This window comes from Esox lucius, chromosome 11 (genome assembly GCF_011004845.1).
Source record: "Esox lucius isolate fEsoLuc1 chromosome 11, fEsoLuc1.pri, whole genome shotgun sequence".
In the NCBI taxonomy this organism is placed as follows: Eukaryota; Metazoa; Chordata; class Actinopteri; order Esociformes; family Esocidae; genus Esox; species Esox lucius.
Window position 1 is genome coordinate 33,263,154 of NC_047579.1, and position 17,316 is coordinate 33,280,469.

At 38.9% G+C, this 17,316-nt stretch overlaps 1 protein-coding gene across 3 annotated transcripts in view; it reads left to right on the top strand.

Moving 5' to 3' along the window:
- Positions 1–5,626, top strand: part of cep112 (centrosomal protein 112) — a 157,114-nt gene extending 151,488 nt beyond the window's left edge. For all 3 annotated transcript variants that reach the window (XM_029123329.2, XM_029123330.2, XM_029123333.2), the window contains 3 exons: positions 2,010–2,111; positions 4,616–4,680; positions 5,236–5,626. In XM_029123329.2, the coding sequence (XP_028979162.2) occupies positions 2,010–2,111; positions 4,616–4,680; positions 5,236–5,239 (171 nt within the window). In that variant the 3' untranslated portion in view covers positions 5,240–5,626. The remainder of the gene's footprint in view (positions 1–2,009; positions 2,112–4,615; positions 4,681–5,235) is intronic.
- Positions 5,627–17,316: the final 11,690 nt, after the last annotated feature.

Consider the following 17,316-nt stretch of genomic DNA (forward strand, 5'->3'; position numbering starts at 1 on the left):
AATTTGTTCTAACAAAAAGGTTGATGCTACAGGCAATCTATGAGACCTCTACCTTTTTATAAAACAATAGAAGCTTTTACAGCGGCTTTGGAAAGTGTTCAGACCCCTTCACTTTCTCAAGTTCTTCTTGTGTTATGGACTGAAATTATAATTGATTAAATCAGTCTACATACTACAACCAATAATGACAAACAGAAAACAGTTTTTTAGAAATGTGTGCCCGTTGATGTGCATATGTATTCCGAACCTGTGCCATAGCATTCCAAATTGAACTCAGATGCATTGTGTGTCCTTTGATCATCGTTGAGATCTCTTGAACTTGACTGGTGTCAAACTGTGGCAAATTCAGTTAATTGGACATGATTTGAAAAGGCTCACAACTGTCTATACAGGGCACCACACTTCACGGTGTGAAAAAACTATTTCCAGAAGGGTGTACGAAGCAAAATAGAGAGAGGTCCTTGAAGAAAACATGATCCAGTGCACACAGGACCTCAGACCTGGGCGAAGATTTATCTCTCAGCAATACAATGACCCAAAGCACACCCAAAGAGATAACGCTGTAGGCTTTGGGTCAAGTCTGTGAATTTGAGTGGCCCAGCCCAGTTAACATTCCCCCATTCAATCTCACAGAGTTTGAGAGGCTCTACAAGGTAGTTTGGGAGAAACTGCCCAAATGTATGTGCAAACCTGTTAAAGGCATGCCCAAGAAGATGCAAAGATGTGATCACTACCAAAGGTGCTTTTACAAAGTACTTAATAAAGGCTCTGAATACATACAGGGGATATAAAAAGTCTACACACTGTGATGTAATTTTTTTTTACAAAGATAAATCATGTCAGAACTTCTTCCACTTTTAATGTGACCTATAATATGAACAATTCAATTGAAAAACAAACTGAAATCTTCGAGGGGTAAAATTAATAATAGAAACCTTACAATAACCTGGTTGCATAGGTGTGCCCACCCACTTATAACTGGGGATGTGGCTGTGTTCAGAATTAACCAATCACATTCAAACTCATGTTAAATAGAAGTCATTACACACCTGCCATCATTTAAAGTGACTCTGATTAATCACAAATAAAGTTCAGCTGTTCTAGTAGGATTTTCCTGACATTTTCTTAGCATGCCATGATCTGCAGAGAGCTTCCAAAGCATCAGAGGGATCTCATGCTTGAAAGATATCAGTCAGGAGAATGGCACAAAATAATTTCCAAAGCATTCGATATACCATGGAACACAGTGAAGACAGTCATCATCAAGTGGAGAAAATATGTCACAACAGAGACATTACCAAAAACTGGACGTCCCTCCAAATTGATGAAAAGACGAGAAGAAAACTGGTCAAGGAGGCTTCCAAGAGGCCTACAGCAACATTAAAGGAACTGCAGGAATTTCTGGCAAGTACTGGCTGTGTGCTACATGTGACAACAATCTCCCGTATTCTTTATATGAATGGGCTATGGGGTAGGGTGGCAAGATGGAAGCCTTTTCTTACAAAGAAAAACATCCAAGCCTGGCTGAAGTTTGCAAAAACAAATATCAAGTCCCCCAAAAGCACGTGGGAAAATGTGTTATGGCCCAGCCAGAGCACAGACCTGAATCAAATTGAACATCTGTGGGGTGATCTGAAGAGGGCTGTGCACAGGAGATGTCCTCGCAATCTGACAGATTTGGAGCGCTTTTGCAAAGAAGAGTGGGCAAATATTGCCATGTCAAAATGTGCCATGCTAATAGACTCCTACCCAAAAAGACTGAGTGCTGTAAATAAATTAAAAGGTGCTTCAACAAAGTATTTTTTTAAGGGTATGCACACTTAGGCAACCAGGTTATTGTGAGTTATTGAGAGATTTCTGCAAAGTTTTTAAAATATGTTTTCACTTTGTCATTATGTATTTTGATGGGAAAAAAATATGTAAATTTCTCTTTTCATGTCATTGGAGTGATCTGATTCCCTCCTTCCTTTTTCTCCTCTTTCTTCTCCTCTGTCTTGTTTTCCCTGCAGGTGATGCTGGTGCGTCAGGAGTGTGAGATGAAGATTAAAGGCCTGATGCCAGCTGAGCTGCGACAGGAGCTCGAGGACACCATCTCCTCTCTCAAGTCTCAGGTAGTAACAAGAACAAGGCACCATACAGAACACACACAAACTTTATCTAACTCAACAAATTAAACTAACCACCATATTCACACTGCTTAGCTCAGGTGTAAATATCGTGGTTGAACAAAATACAGTAATACAAAATGATGACCCCTTATGGACTGTACATACAGTAATACAAAGGACTGTACCTACAGTAATACAGAATGATGACCCCTTATGGACTGTACATACAGTAATACAAAGGACTGTACCTACAGTAATACAGAATGATGACCCCTGATGGACTGTACATAAAGTAATACAAAGGACTGTACATACAGTAATACAGAATGATGACCCCTGATGGACTGTACATACAGTAAGACAAAGGACTGTACATACAGTAATACAGAATGATGACCCCTGATGGACTGTACATACAGTAAGACAAAGGACTGTACATACAGTAATACAGAATGATGACCCCTGATGGACTGTACATACAGTAATACCAAGGACTGTAATACAGTAATACAGAAAGGTGACCCCTGATGGACTGTACATACAGTAATACAAAATGATGACCCCTGATGGACTGTACATACTGTTATACAAAGGACTGTACGTACAGTAATACAGAATGATGACCCTCTGATGGACTGTACATACAGTAAGACAAAGGACTGTACATACAGTAATACAAAATGATGACCCCTGATGGCCTGTACATACAGTAATACAAAGGACTGTACCTACAGTAATACAGAATGATGACCCCTGATGGACTGTACATACTGTTATACAAAGGACTGTACCTACAGTAATACAGAATGATGACCCCTGATGGACTGTACATACTGTTATACAAAGGACTGTACCTACAGTAATACAGAATGATGACCCTCTGATGGACTGTACATACAGTAAGACAAAGGACTGTACATACAGTAATACAAAATGATGACCCCTGATGGACTGTACATACTGTTATACAAAGGACTGTACGTACAGTAATACAGAATGATGATCCTCTGATGGACTGTACGTACAGTAATACAGAATGATGACCCCTGATGGACTGTACATGCAGTAATACAAAGGACTGTACATACAGTAATACAGAATGATGACCCCTGATGGGCTGTACATACAATAATACAGAATGATGATTGTACATGGTCAATACACTCCATGGATCTCACATTTTAGTTCTTTCCTGCCACGTTGGTGGTGCTGACCAGACCCCAGAGCCCTGATTCTGACATGGCTTTCAGTTGAACTGGACTTTGAAGCCCTCTCTTTCTCTCCACTCTATCAGATCGCACACAATAACAGTCCACGTTTAACCGCACTAATACTGCCGTCAAGGGTTCTGCCCGGCTGCAGCGCTCCAGCTATTAGTTTCACTGGGCCTTGTTTAACATGAAAACTGTGGCAGGCGGCAGGAGGGGAATTTCTGCCTGACATTTTGAATATAAACAATAGGCCTTTGTTTCTCTAGTGGATGAGAGAAGGGAGGGTTACACTAACCAACCGTCAACAACATTCAGCGGGGCCCGCGCTTCTCAACTCAAACAGGCTCCAACGCCTGCCTTACTTGAAAAGCTCAGACTGGATCCCTTGCCAGTCCTGTGGTCACAAGCCTCTGCCATCAGATATGTTTATATGATGTAATTCGTAACCAAAACGGCCTTCCCTCTCATTGAGGATGTCTTGGGTTTTGCACATTACAACTCATTATTTTCACTGAAAGAACGAGCGGGGCAGAGCGACTCCGAGGCATCCGACCGCAGTTCCGTTTTTGCGTATTGGTGCTGTTGCTCCTCGGAAAGCAGCAGTGCCGCCTCTCCAAATGAAACACGGGATCTGTTCCTGAGGTTTCTCATCCCAGAGAACGGAATGTGGTATTGAGTTCCAGTACAGTAGTTATACAACAATTAATATTATAACCCTATTGTTTCAGAAAGATCTATAGAGAAAAATGTAATTTATCCTAGTAGTAAGTGTTTATTCAAGCCAACTCCTGTATATTTTCACACTTTGGAAGCTAACCCTTTCCCTGTTCCCCTAAAGCAGCAGTGGACTAAACTTGCTGACTTTGTCTTGCGGTCTTAAGGTGTCAGTGCAGTAACAGAATCCTAACATCTTACTCTCACTCAATCATTGTCCTTCTCCCTAATCTCCTATGAGATTAGGGAGAAGGACCATGATCCTATCTCCCGTTCTTCAACCCTTGCTCCCCCTACTCCCCCAGGCCTCCTTCCAGTGCCTTCACCCTTCTTCCCCAAGGCCCTTCTTTTCTCGGCTCCTCATAAACTGCCAAATGCCCTGAGCCCAATCCACTCTGTGTGTTGTCCCCCAATCAGGCACTTTGTGTGTGGAGGTAATACTGCTGACCCTTTACTGTGTTGACCCCTGATTGACTACTTTGTGTTGTGTGTTGACCCCGATCCATTACTTCATGTTGACCTCTGACCCACTACTGTGTGTTAACCCCTGACCTGTGATTCACTACTTTTTATTGGCTGCAGGTGAATTTCCTCCAGAAGAGAGCTTCTGTCCTACAGGAGGACCTGGATGCCTGTCGTAGCAGGAGGTTAGTGTGCGTGCGCGCGCACGTCTGTGTGGATATATGTATTGTACTAAGTGTAATCAGGCCTCCAATGGATATAGAAAGAACACGCATGTGTACACAGACATGTATATACGCTCTCAAACACTCACTTAGCCTCTCCAAAAAAAATTATCTGTTGATACCTGAGAGGGTACAGTACACTGTGGGTGCGTGCTGTTAGCGGAGGATTTTTATTTCCAGTCCATCCATCATGTTGTCACAGACACTGGATGTGTTTATGGAAACCATCTACATATACCCTGTGATAAGAGGGGCCATTAAAACAGGCTGCTGCTCTCACCTGGGGTGCTTCTCATGTATCAACAGTACATGAACTTCCCTTTGGACAACACAGGAGGAGTCCCTGACATATCCCAGACCACCCAAACTCCCCTGTCGTTCTGTTTGTTCCATGGATTTGATAGGGACATTTTTGTAATTGTGGCAGAACAACAAAACTGATTATTTGAGAGTCCCTATACCTAAACCACCATCCCTTTTCTCTCCCTGTCTTGATCCTTTACCTCCCCAATCCAGGTAACAATGGAATGGGGTTGCCTTGGCAATGTCAACTCTACAGACCCCAGATCAGATGTGTGCATCATCACCACCGTTACAAGACAACACATAGACCCTGTCATGCCATGGAAGCACCAATCACCTTTTCTAGTTCTGTTGAGTCCCAAACTGTTGTGTCTTTCACCATTTTTAACCCCTATGGATTTTTACATATTTGTAGTTTTTTTTGGTTTACATTTACTGTAGGAAATCAATCATTTTGCATGTTTTGTAAATGTTTAATTGTATCTATTGTCCATGCATATTCGTTTTGTTTGATTCCATATGACATGTGGAGGTAATACTCCAAAATCAAGTTTTGTACTGAATGTACATACAAAATGTTTTATTAAAGTATTTTCTAACCATTTTTGTTATGAATGGGCCCACCCTTTCTCTTCAAAATATAGTCTATATGATCTTGCCCTTCTACGAATTGGATTAGCAAAATCCTCAATACTCCCTCCTCCATCTTCTCTGGAATCCTTTTGAAAAGGTTTGTGTGTACAGTGAGGGAGAGTGAAAGGTGCTTGAAAAAGCTGTTGTATAAAAGAAGACTGTGCTTCTCCCACCACCTTGTCTCACTTGTCATCAAGCAAATTATGTTTACAGGGTGGATCCCACATTTCATGTGGGACAGAAATTAAGTTGTAAAATATCTCTGCATTCCTTTTCTCCATTGACAAAATAAAAGCTTATTGAAAGGGGGTGTGGACAATTCCACCGTAGATGAGACCATCCTGGTCATCTGGCAAGCTCACATTCTATTTTGCTATACCAGGGGTCGGCAACTTTTATCACTGGCAGAGCAATATAAATATACTGTAATATTACTATACATAATATTTCACATTTATTGGCACCCCTGTATTTAGTCATTGGTGGCCATTACCATCCTTATTAATATATATTCACATATCTAAGGTCAATAATGCTTACACACCCAGGTGACATATACCCATATCCAGATTTGCATACCTACATTCACACACAAATACCTCACCTGTAAGTGATCAGCTACTTGCCCAAACCCCACCCAGTCCCATACTCTAATGCCTAAAAACAAAAGTGACCCCAACACCCAACCCAGTCCCATACGCTAATGCCTAAAAACAAAAGTGACCCCAACACCCAACCCAGTCCCATACACTAATGCCTAAAAACAAAAGTGATCCCAACCCAGTCCCATACACTAATGCCTAAAAACAAAAGTGATCCCAACCCAGTCCCATACACTAATGCCTAAAAACAAAAGTGATCCCAACCCAGTCCCATACACTAATGCCTAAAAACAAAAGTGACCCCAACACCCAACGCAGTCCATTCTAACTCCATCCCTCCAAATTCCAGAGATTGAAGAATGTTTCCCAGTGATCTGCCATTTTTTCATTTTCCCCAGCAGTATATCTCGCTGTCTTGCTGTGATGCTTTACTAAATATTTTAACCTTTCCAGTCGTACCATCTCTTATGTTGCCTTAAAGATGAATGTTTTACCCAAGAGAATAACCATATTTTCCAATGATTGACCATTATTTTTTAAATCACCTATGAGTTTTATCTGTATGTTCATCTCAATAGAGATACCATGACCCAACAACCAATTCTGAACTTGATTCCAGACACAACTGGACAGTTCCAGAACATGTGATTCTATTTCATAGTGACAGTCTGCACAGTGCTGACTGTTCAGTTACCCGTATATTTCGCTTTTTCTGTTGCAAGAATTTTATATAATAGTTTCAACTGGAAGGAAATTATTGAAACATCAAAAACGGTTTTGGATATAATTCCAGACACTCATTGCCACGGAAGTGGTATAATCCTGAATGGTCCTACAACCCCGTTTCCAAAAAAGTTGGGTTGCTGTGTAAATAATTTAAACCCTAACATATCAAACGCTGAAACTGAGACATTTTATTGTTTCTTGAAAAATACATGTCCACTTTGAATTTGATGCCAGCAACATGTTTCAAAAAAGTTGGGACAGTGGCAACAAAAGATGGGAAATGTTGTGTAATGCTAAAAAAAACTAAGTGGAATTTCTCAAAACGAATTAGGTCAATTGGCAACAGGTCAGTAACATGATTGGGTATTAAAAGATCATTCCAGAGAGGTCAGAAGTGAGGATGGGGAGGGGATGGCCACACTGAAAGACTGCAGGCAAATAGTGCCACAGTTTAAAAAAAAAGTCTCAGCATAAAATTGCAAAGTTTCTCAGCATAAAACCCTAAGAGTTTGGGGTTCTCATTATCTACAGTACATAACGTCATTAAAAGATTCAGAGAATCCAGAGAAATTTCTGTATGTAAAGCACAAGGCCGAAAAAATAATGACCGTGAACTTTGGGCCCTCAGACGGCACTGCATTCAAAAACAGTCACAATTCTGTAGTGGAAATCACTACATGGGCTCAGGAACACTTCAGAGTGTTCCTGAGCATTGTCTGTGTACACAGTACATTGCTGCATCTGCAAATTCAAGTTAAAACTCTACTATGCAAAGAAGAAACCATAGATTAACAGGATCTCTGGCCCCAAGCTCAATTAAGATGTACTGAGCCAAAGTGCAAAACTGTCCTGTGGTGTGACGAATCAAAATTGAAATGATTTCTGGGAGTCCTCCAGACTAAAGAGGAGAGGGACCATCAGGCTTCTTATCTGTGCACAGTTCAAAAGCCAGCATCCATAATGGTATGGGGGTGCATTAGTGCACATGACATGGGTGACTGACATTTGTGAAGGCACTATTAATGCTGAGCAATATATACAGCTTTTGAAGCAACGTATGCTGCCATCCAGAGGATGTCTTTTTCAGGAAAGGCCTTGATTATTTCAGTAAGACAATGCCAAACCACATTCTGCATGTATTACAACAGCAAAATGTTTCAGTTTCAACATTTGACATGTACTTTTAATTAAATATAGGGATAAATTATTTGCACATCATTGCATTGTTTTTAATTGCATTTTACACAGCATCACAACATTTCTGGAAACGGGGTTGTATGTGGTGTAGTAGTAAAACCTTTTTCCCTTAAGTGGAAAATATATGTTTTTTTTCAGTGGCAGTTTTATTAGGTGGCCATCCTGTTTTGTTGTTTTAATTTCTGCTTCCATTCTTGTGGTAGTGCTGCAATGATTATACTTTTGAACCAAACATGACTCTTCCTATAACTCAAAGAGTTGCTTGTAAGAAAGCATTTTAACGTTTGTACTAGTTGTCTACATGATACCTTTCTTTTTTTTATTATATATTTTTTTTCTATGAAGGAGGACAGAAGTGGAGTTGGAACCAACTCTGTGTGGATTCATTTCAAAAGGTAGATGTTTAAAAGAGTGTTCCGTCATCTATCCATTTAAAATTATATTTCTTTAATCTGTATGGAAGATATGGTAAATAGCCCCCTTTAAACATTGCATGACCTTCTCTTATTAGCCTGCTTGAAAACCATTTTGGATTTAGATATAGTTATATAGATATAGTTTTGTTATAATTAAGGCTTTCAGAGATTTTAACCCCTAATATTTAATAATTGTACTCCTCCCTAAACTTTGTATGGTTTATCATTTAAAAATAAAACAGTTATTTTTTATGTGCCATGAATAAATAAGTGAATTGTGAGATCACTAGGGAGTTGACCAAAGCAACTTGTTAGATGTAGTCCTTTCCAAGGCTTCAGTATTGTATCTGCTTTGCCAATTTTCCAATCAAAGTTTCTAGAGGCAAGGTCTGTACATTTTTTTGGCAAGTGTATAACAAGGAGATCCACCTCACCATCAGCCCATTTGACAGGAAGGCCATATGGCAGTTTAAAGCTTTAACTTTTTTTTTACCTAATGATTAAACATGTAATATTTCTATATAGTTCGGTGAGATTAAACAAGTTATCTAAGTCCTCAACTAGAAAATTTGAGTCATCTGCATACATGGAGACCTTTTGTTTTTAGCCCCTGGATTTCTAATCCTTTGATTTTATTATTCGTTCTGATTTCAATAGCTAGCATTTTAATGGCTAGAATTAATAAATATGGGGACAATGGACATCCTTGCTTTACACACCTTGATATGTTTAAACTGTCTGAGAAATGGCCTGGGGTTACTACATGACAGATATAAAAATGCTTCAGACATTTACATATAAAATGTAGTCATACTTCAAAGTATGCATCAAAAGCTTTTTCCAAATCCCCTATGAATAATAGCCCAGCTATATTAGCCTTTTTGTATTGTTTTATTATTTCCAGTAATTGAGCTTTGTTATCTCCAACATGTCATCAGGCTTGGAATGTCGTCATTTTAGGGGCAAAGCCATTTGGCCTTCGGTATCACAAAAATATTTAGGGCACAAAATTGAGTGAAATAAGATGATTTGGACTTGAATTGCTTATAAGAATAGAAACATGCATGACATAAAAACATATACGTTATTCACTTTTTAATATCATATTTTGAATAATAACTTATTATAACTGATATGTTTTTTCCACATAAAAAGTGAATTATGTTTTAATCCTTGAAATTACGTCTACTCCTCCCTCAAAATGTTTATAGATTTGAGTGATGTCAAACCTAACGTTACTTCTCGGAGCTCTCAAACAGTGTTGAGGTGTATTCTCCCACCCGGAGCACTCAAACAGTGTTGAGGTGTATTCTCCCACCCGGAGCACTCAAACAGTGTTGAGGTGTATACTCCCACTCGTAGCTCTCAAACAGTGTTGAGGTGTATTCTCCCACTCAGAGCTCTCAAACAGTGTTGAGGTGTATTCTCCCACTCAGAGCTCTCAAACAGTGTTGAGGTGTTTTCTCCCACTCGGAGGTCGGACCTTTCCCACCTCCTAGTTGCACCTTCCAAAACAGAGAGGTTTGATTCAGGTAAGCACTAAATAAGTCATCTATCTATCGATAACTAGCTAGCTTGCTTGCCTGTATGAAGTCTGTTCTTGTGGTTGTTCTCAGTTGCAAACCACAAACAAATTTACGAACAAACTGCTGACCACGTGATTTTGGCCGTAGTAGGGGCACAAAGGCCATGGTGGCCGTAGGGCGTACAATATTTTTCAGGGCATCACAGCCAGAGTGAAGGGCAATCAAGGCCGTGGGCGTCGTGAAATTCCTATACTGCATGTCAACTAAAAATAAACCTTTCTGATCAGGATGAATAATGTCCAAAATGCAATGCATTTTTCTAGAATTTGTTTTATGATTTGGACTTCACATTCCCTATTTGCGTCCTGCTTTATTAGTACAAAAAACCTTGCTGGGTTTTGGTTAATTTTTCATTAGTTATTTCAGAAATAACTAATGAAAATGTCATAAAGAACTAATAAAAATTTCGTTAAAATGTCATAAATAACTATAAATATATTTAATAAAGGGTCCTTCAGTACATCCAAAAACTAAGATCCACGTGTGTTTTTATGCCATTGGGCCCTGGTGACTTTCCTGTCTGACATGACATGATCTTTTTGTATAATTGTACATTTTACATTATTATCCCCAAGAAATTCTATAGTTCACTTCATTCAGTGGTTTAAGTTCATATTGTACAGAGAACATTTCCACAAAATATTAAGTTTTTCAGTAAATGGTTTTGCTGCATTCCGATGCTTAAAATTTAGAAGGAATGTAGCGATCCCTATTTTCCATCCAATTAGCTTTATTTATGTAATAGATTATATTTTATCATTCTTGAATAAGTGCCTTTAGTTATTTTTGCTTCTCTTCTAACTTATTTTGAACCTCTATCTTACAGTTTTTATTGTTATCTATCTCTACTATTAATTCCATTTCTCATTTATTGTTTTTAGTCACTTTCGACAGGCATAATTTTTTCTTTGTTGCTGACTATTTTATTTTGTAGCTTCTAAAAGCACATTTGAAAGTGTCCCATACCATATGAGGATCGGCTGTATCCATGTTATCTAGAAAGAAGTTGGTTATGAATTCCCTTGGTTCTGATCTTGTTGTCATGTAGCAGTCTTTGATTACATTTCCAGTAGCTCTGTCCCTATGGAATTTCAGTAGAATTAATGGGTATGCAAATCAGATAAGAGCACATTCTTTTATATATCAATACTTTTCAGATTTTTGGGGACAAGCAGGAATGGGACAAGACAGTAGTCCACACGGCTCACTTGAGTAAGCCTCCACCTTACTGGGTCTGGGTTTTTTAGTCTCCATATAGTCTCCCCTGGTTCCTTCACGTTTTCTGGTAATACAGGCTGAAAGCTTGTTGGGCGAGAAAAGCTGTCTTTTTTTGTTTGTTTTGTTATTTTGTCTATCAAATCCCTCCAATCTAGCGCAGATGTTAAGTCCCATTATTTACCTAGGTGCTCCCAATGGGGATCTCTGAGTTTTATTCAGAATACTCTGAGTCCACAAGCTATTACAGCCTAGCAATTGGTCACATCCTCTGAAAGAGGAGGAGGTGCACTTGGATCAGGGTTTGGCCTATTAAGATGGTTGCTGGTGGTAGTGGAGTCAAGAGGAGGGGTGGGGTTGCACATTGCAATCTTGCTCACTCATATTCAGTCACTGGGCTTCAGAGAAGAACTGTCTGACACATTCTGGTCCTATGGCTAGAACTGTACTTGGTGATTAATTGCAAACTTCACTGTGGTGGTATATATATCCAAAAGCAGACAGTGACACTCATTGTTTCACTGTTGACCTTGGCCCACTTCATGCTAATTTGGAGCATTGCACAATTTTGGTCAATTTTGGCAACATATACTATCGTTAAAAAGTTTGTGGTCACTTCGAAATGTACTTTTTGTCCATTAAAATAACATCAGATTGATCAGAAATACAGTGTAGACATTTGTGATGTTTTTTTTTTTTTCTTTCATAAGTATCTACATACTGTATGTATACAGAGGCCGGTTATAAACAACCATCAGTCCTATGTTCCAATGGCACATTATGTTTGCTAATACATGTTTATAATTTTAAAAGGCAAAGGAATCATTAAAAAAACATTTTGCAATTTTGTTAGCCATAGCTGAAACTGTGCTGATTAAAGAAGCAATAAAACTGGTCTTCTTTAGACTAGTTGAGTATCTGGAGCATCTGCAATTGTGGTTTGGATTACAAGCTCAAAATGGCCCAAAACAAAGAACTTCTGAAACTAGTCCATCTATTCTTGAAATGAAGGCTATTCCATGTGAGAAATTGCCAAGAAACTGAAGATCTCATACAACATGTGTACTACTCCCATTACAGAACAGTGCAAACTCGCTCTAACCAGAATTGAAGGAGTGGGAGGCCCTGGTGCACAACTGAACAAGAGAACAAATGCATTAGAGTGTCTAGTTTAAGAAACAGGCACCTTACAGGTCCTCAATGGGCACCTTCATGAAAAAGTATGCGTAAAACACCATACTCAACGTCAACAATGAAGAGGCAATTCTGGGATGCTGGCCTTTTAGGCAGAGTTGCAAAGAAAAAGCCATACGTCAGACTGGTCAATAAAACAAAATGATTAAGATGGGCGAAAGAACACAGACACTGGACAGAGGAAGATTTGAAAGAAAGTTATGAACAGAAATCTGAGTTTGAGGTGTTCGGATCACAAAGAACACTCATTAGATGCAGACCAAATTGAAATATGCTGGAGGAGTGCTTGACGCCATCTGTCAAGAACGGTGGAGGCAATGTGATGGTCTGGGTCTGCATTGGTGGTGATAAAATTGGAGATTTTTACAGGGTAAAAGGGATCTTTAAGAAAGAAGGCTATCACTCCATTTTGCAAAATTATGCCATACCATATGGACGGCACTGGATCGGAGCCAATTTCCTCCTACAACAGGAAAATGACCCAAAGCACATCTCCAAACTATGCAACGACTATTTAGGGAAGAAGGAGTAAGCTGGTATTCGGTCTATACTACAGTGGCCAGCACAGTCAATGGATCTCAACCCTATTGAACTATTATAGAAACAGCTTGACCATATGGAACGTAAAAAAGTGCCCATCAAGCCAATCCAACGTGTGGGAGGTGCTTCAGGAAGTAATGGGGTAAAATCTCCTCAGATTACCTCAACAAATTGACACCAAGAATGCCAAAGGTGTGCAAGGCTGTAATAGCTGCAAATGGAGGATTCTTTGATGAAAGCACAGTTTGAAGGACACTTATTATTTTCATTAATTTTGTAGTCATTATTTATAACCTTTTCAATGACTATATTCCCTATTCAAAACTAATTTCTAAGTGACCCTAAACTTTTGAACAGTAGTGTATCTTTGCGGCTATTGCATCTTCAGTACAAATTTGTTATCCAGGAAGAGCTCCAGTCTTGAGAGGGGTGGCTACACCCCTGGGTGGTGTCTCAAAAATGGAAGCTGTTAAGCAAAACCAACGTTAAGCTTTACACTGCAAGAAAACTTGCACTGTCTGCTGTATTTCCTAATCGAAGCACCCTGTTACTACGGATGCTCTTGCATACAAATGCCCTCGGCCTCTTTTACAGGTTTTCCCCGGTAGACCTGATCCAGCCCCAGCTAGAATAGTAGAATAGCATTTGGAGAACCTATCGTTGGACTGTTTGACTCGCTTGAATATACCGGTTGGATGACTTCCCAATCTTAACTTGCTGAGAAACATACATCTGTATATGGAGATCTCAATCTCAATTATCTAAACCAGCTTCCTTTCCTCTTCCCCCGTTTCATCTGAATTGATGTCAAAGAAATGGGCAGGTGTCAAATTCCTGACAGACGTTTCAACATAATATCCTGTCATCTTGTGTTTAGAAAAGCCACTTCAGACTAAACTACCAATAATGTACTTCTCTATAACTGTATAGACATACAGGTACTTAGAGAACATTTAGGATAATGTTTCACTATACCTAAGCTAATTCTCTTTTCTGTGTTATTTACTCATCAAAGACTGAGGGAGTGCCAGACAGGGATATTCCATATGCTTCCACTGGGCCGCTTGGATTTGAATCACACCCAAGGAATAATCGGTAAAATAATAATTGATTCAACTTCTTTAGTGCTTGTCATTAGAGAGAGAATCTCAAAAAGATTTGCTTTGAAAATGTATTTTAAAAAATCAGCTATTATAGATTAGGTTGACTACAGTAGAGTTTTGTTGTTGTTAAAGCCTGCAACAGATAGTGACAGTCAAGGGGGAACCACATGTGACGATGGATGTGGTCAACTATGGAGATTAACTCGTCCTACCAAGGTGTGTGATATGGCAACGCTTTTGGTACAAATTAAAAACAAATGTCTTCAGACATGAGGGATATCTGTTTTGGGATAAGGTCTCTGAGGTGTTTAGTGCTAGTACAGAAAAGAGTTGTTTAGGTATCCGTGATGTGATTTGAGTTTGTCCTGCTGTTTTTGTTTAAAGGTTATGCATGGTGATGAGGCGACGCTTACAGTCATGCTCCCTCTCTTGTTGTATTGATGTCTCTGATTATGTGTGTAAGATTATGTTTGTGTCTATGTGTATTTGTCAATGTTTGTAGGATGAATGTGTGTTTGTAAATGTTTGTATGCATGTGTGAATGCATGTTTGTAAATGTTTGTAAGAACGTGTGTATGTGTATTTGTAAATGTTTGTATGAATGTGTGAATGTGAATTTGTAAATGTTTGTAAGAACGTGTGTATGTGTATTTGTAAATGTTTGTATGAATGTGTGAATGTGAATTTGTAAATGTTTGTAAGAACGTGTGTATGTGTATTTGTAAATGTTTGTATGAATGTGTGTATGTGTGTTTGTAAATGTTTGTATGAATGTGTGAATGTGTATATGTGAATGTTTGTATGAAAGTGTATATGTGAATGTGTGTTTGTAAATGTGTACACTGTGTGAATGTGCCTTACTGTGCGAGTAAAGTCATTGGATCTTTTTACAGAGCAATTCCAGGGAGGTCTGCATTTGGCTACTCCAGTCCGCAAACACTGACTGCATAAATAGCCCTGTTTAACGCAGAGCATCCCCCCCACGCACGCACACACACACACATCAGCGTCTCCTCACTCTTCATCATGTTTCACTCACAACCTGTTTTCTTTAGTTTCCTGTCATGTTTTTCCCACTCTATGTCTTGATGTGGACATGGCGCTGCAGCTGATGTTGACACACAGTGACACTCCGCTCCTAACTGAGTTGATGCAGCAATACAGTAGCTACCTGAAAGTCTGACATAAACACACACGCACACACACTCCTTATTCAGAACTACTTCAGGAGACACCAAACACACCAAACACACCTTGACATCCAGGATCATTTCAACACACACACACACACACACTGAAAGACTGTTAGTCACTGGGATAGCTGGTAGCATGGTGAGGTGTCTGTCTGAGTGACATGGGATCAATAGGCTCTGTTCATTTGTGTGATTTCAGAATGGATTTTCTGTCAGGGCTGATAGTGTGAGGTGAACTAAGGGCCAGTATAGAACACTGTGTAGGGCTAGTATATTTGTACTCCACTCTAGTCAACTCTAGGCAAAGGAAAAAGAAGGTCTGCTTCCAGTCAAGTCTGAACTGTCTGATTATCCATCTGTCTCTCCCATGTGCTCCTTCCCTTTTGCAAAACTACTAGTGATTTAAAAACTTACAGGAATCTTCTGTAATTCGGGGCAATTTTCAGGTTTATGACGATCTATGGTAACTTTGGTAGTGTATACTATAAAACTAGATGTTTTTCCATTTAACATATTTCAATGTTTCCCAACTTCAGCGCTGAGTACAACCAACAACAAACATTTGTGATGTAGCCCCTGACAAACTCACTTGAATCATCTCATTAACGGCTTGATGATTAGTTGACACGTTGAATGATGAGTGCGTTTCCAGAGCTAAACAAATATGTCTTTTTAGGGGTACTTGTAGACTGGATTTGGGAAACACTGTCATGTAGTTAAAGACAAAATAGCCTAATTAATATGAAAAATCAAATAAACAATTATATATTTTTTCTATTAAAGATGCATTCTGGGATTTTTGGCTCCTGGTTATAAAAAAAATCCAGCTGTCATGAAGAAAAAAAAGTCCCCGAAGATGCACTATGTCATGTACTGTGCTGATATGTGCTGTGCACTTTCAAACTTGGAATTTCATGGCTAACAGGAGGTATGATAGTGTTTTGACACCACTGGGGTTTTGGCCATCCCACCCCTACAGGAAGATTTGCTCAGTCAAAACTGTCTTTGCACCCCAGTGGTGGAGCCAGCTTCCCCTTGAGGCTAGGATAACATTTCCAGAAATCATCTGAAACCCTACATTTTCAAAGAGTACTTAAAATAACTGTACTCTGTTGGTATGTGAACTAAAACGTGCTATGTTTCTTATTTGTATTGTCTTCTTTCCAGTTCTGACTTCTGCTGATAACTCATTGAATATTATGTACTTACTACTACTGTGTTTTTACACGTCGTCTTAACTTACATTGCTCTGTATAAGAGCATCTCCTATATGACTAAAATGTTAATGGCGATTCTGCTTATAGATTGCACATATTAACAACATATTAAACATCCAGCCCAAAATTAACTCTTTAAGATTTTGACTTCCACCTATTGACATTCACTAGTTCAGGGCCAGTGTTAATAAGAATTAATGTGTGCAAATAACTATATAAGAAAGTACAAGGTCAAGGATATTTTTATACTCTCAAAGTTAATGGTTTGTATTTTGGATAATGTTTCACAGCCTTGTCACTCTGTATAGCAATCTAATAAATAGATTTTATTATTTTATACATTTATAATGTTTAAAGGTCACACAAGACAGTTTTGCACACCTCGATAACCTGAAGTACCTAAAAGGGCCACTAGATGTCTTTTGATAAATTACATAAATTAGAAGTTAACAATATTCTGGTAATTGACTGGTCGACTGCAAAAGTGTTTTACCTCTCTGTTCCACCCTACTCACTATGTATGCATGTTATTTATCTACATAAAATAAAGGAAAAGTAAATTAGGGATACAAATCATTTGTAAAGTAATTATTTAGACATAGAGCATTATTTTCTTTGACAAAAATATTATGTTTTTACTCCAAAATATTTTTAGGTGAAAGTATACTCAGC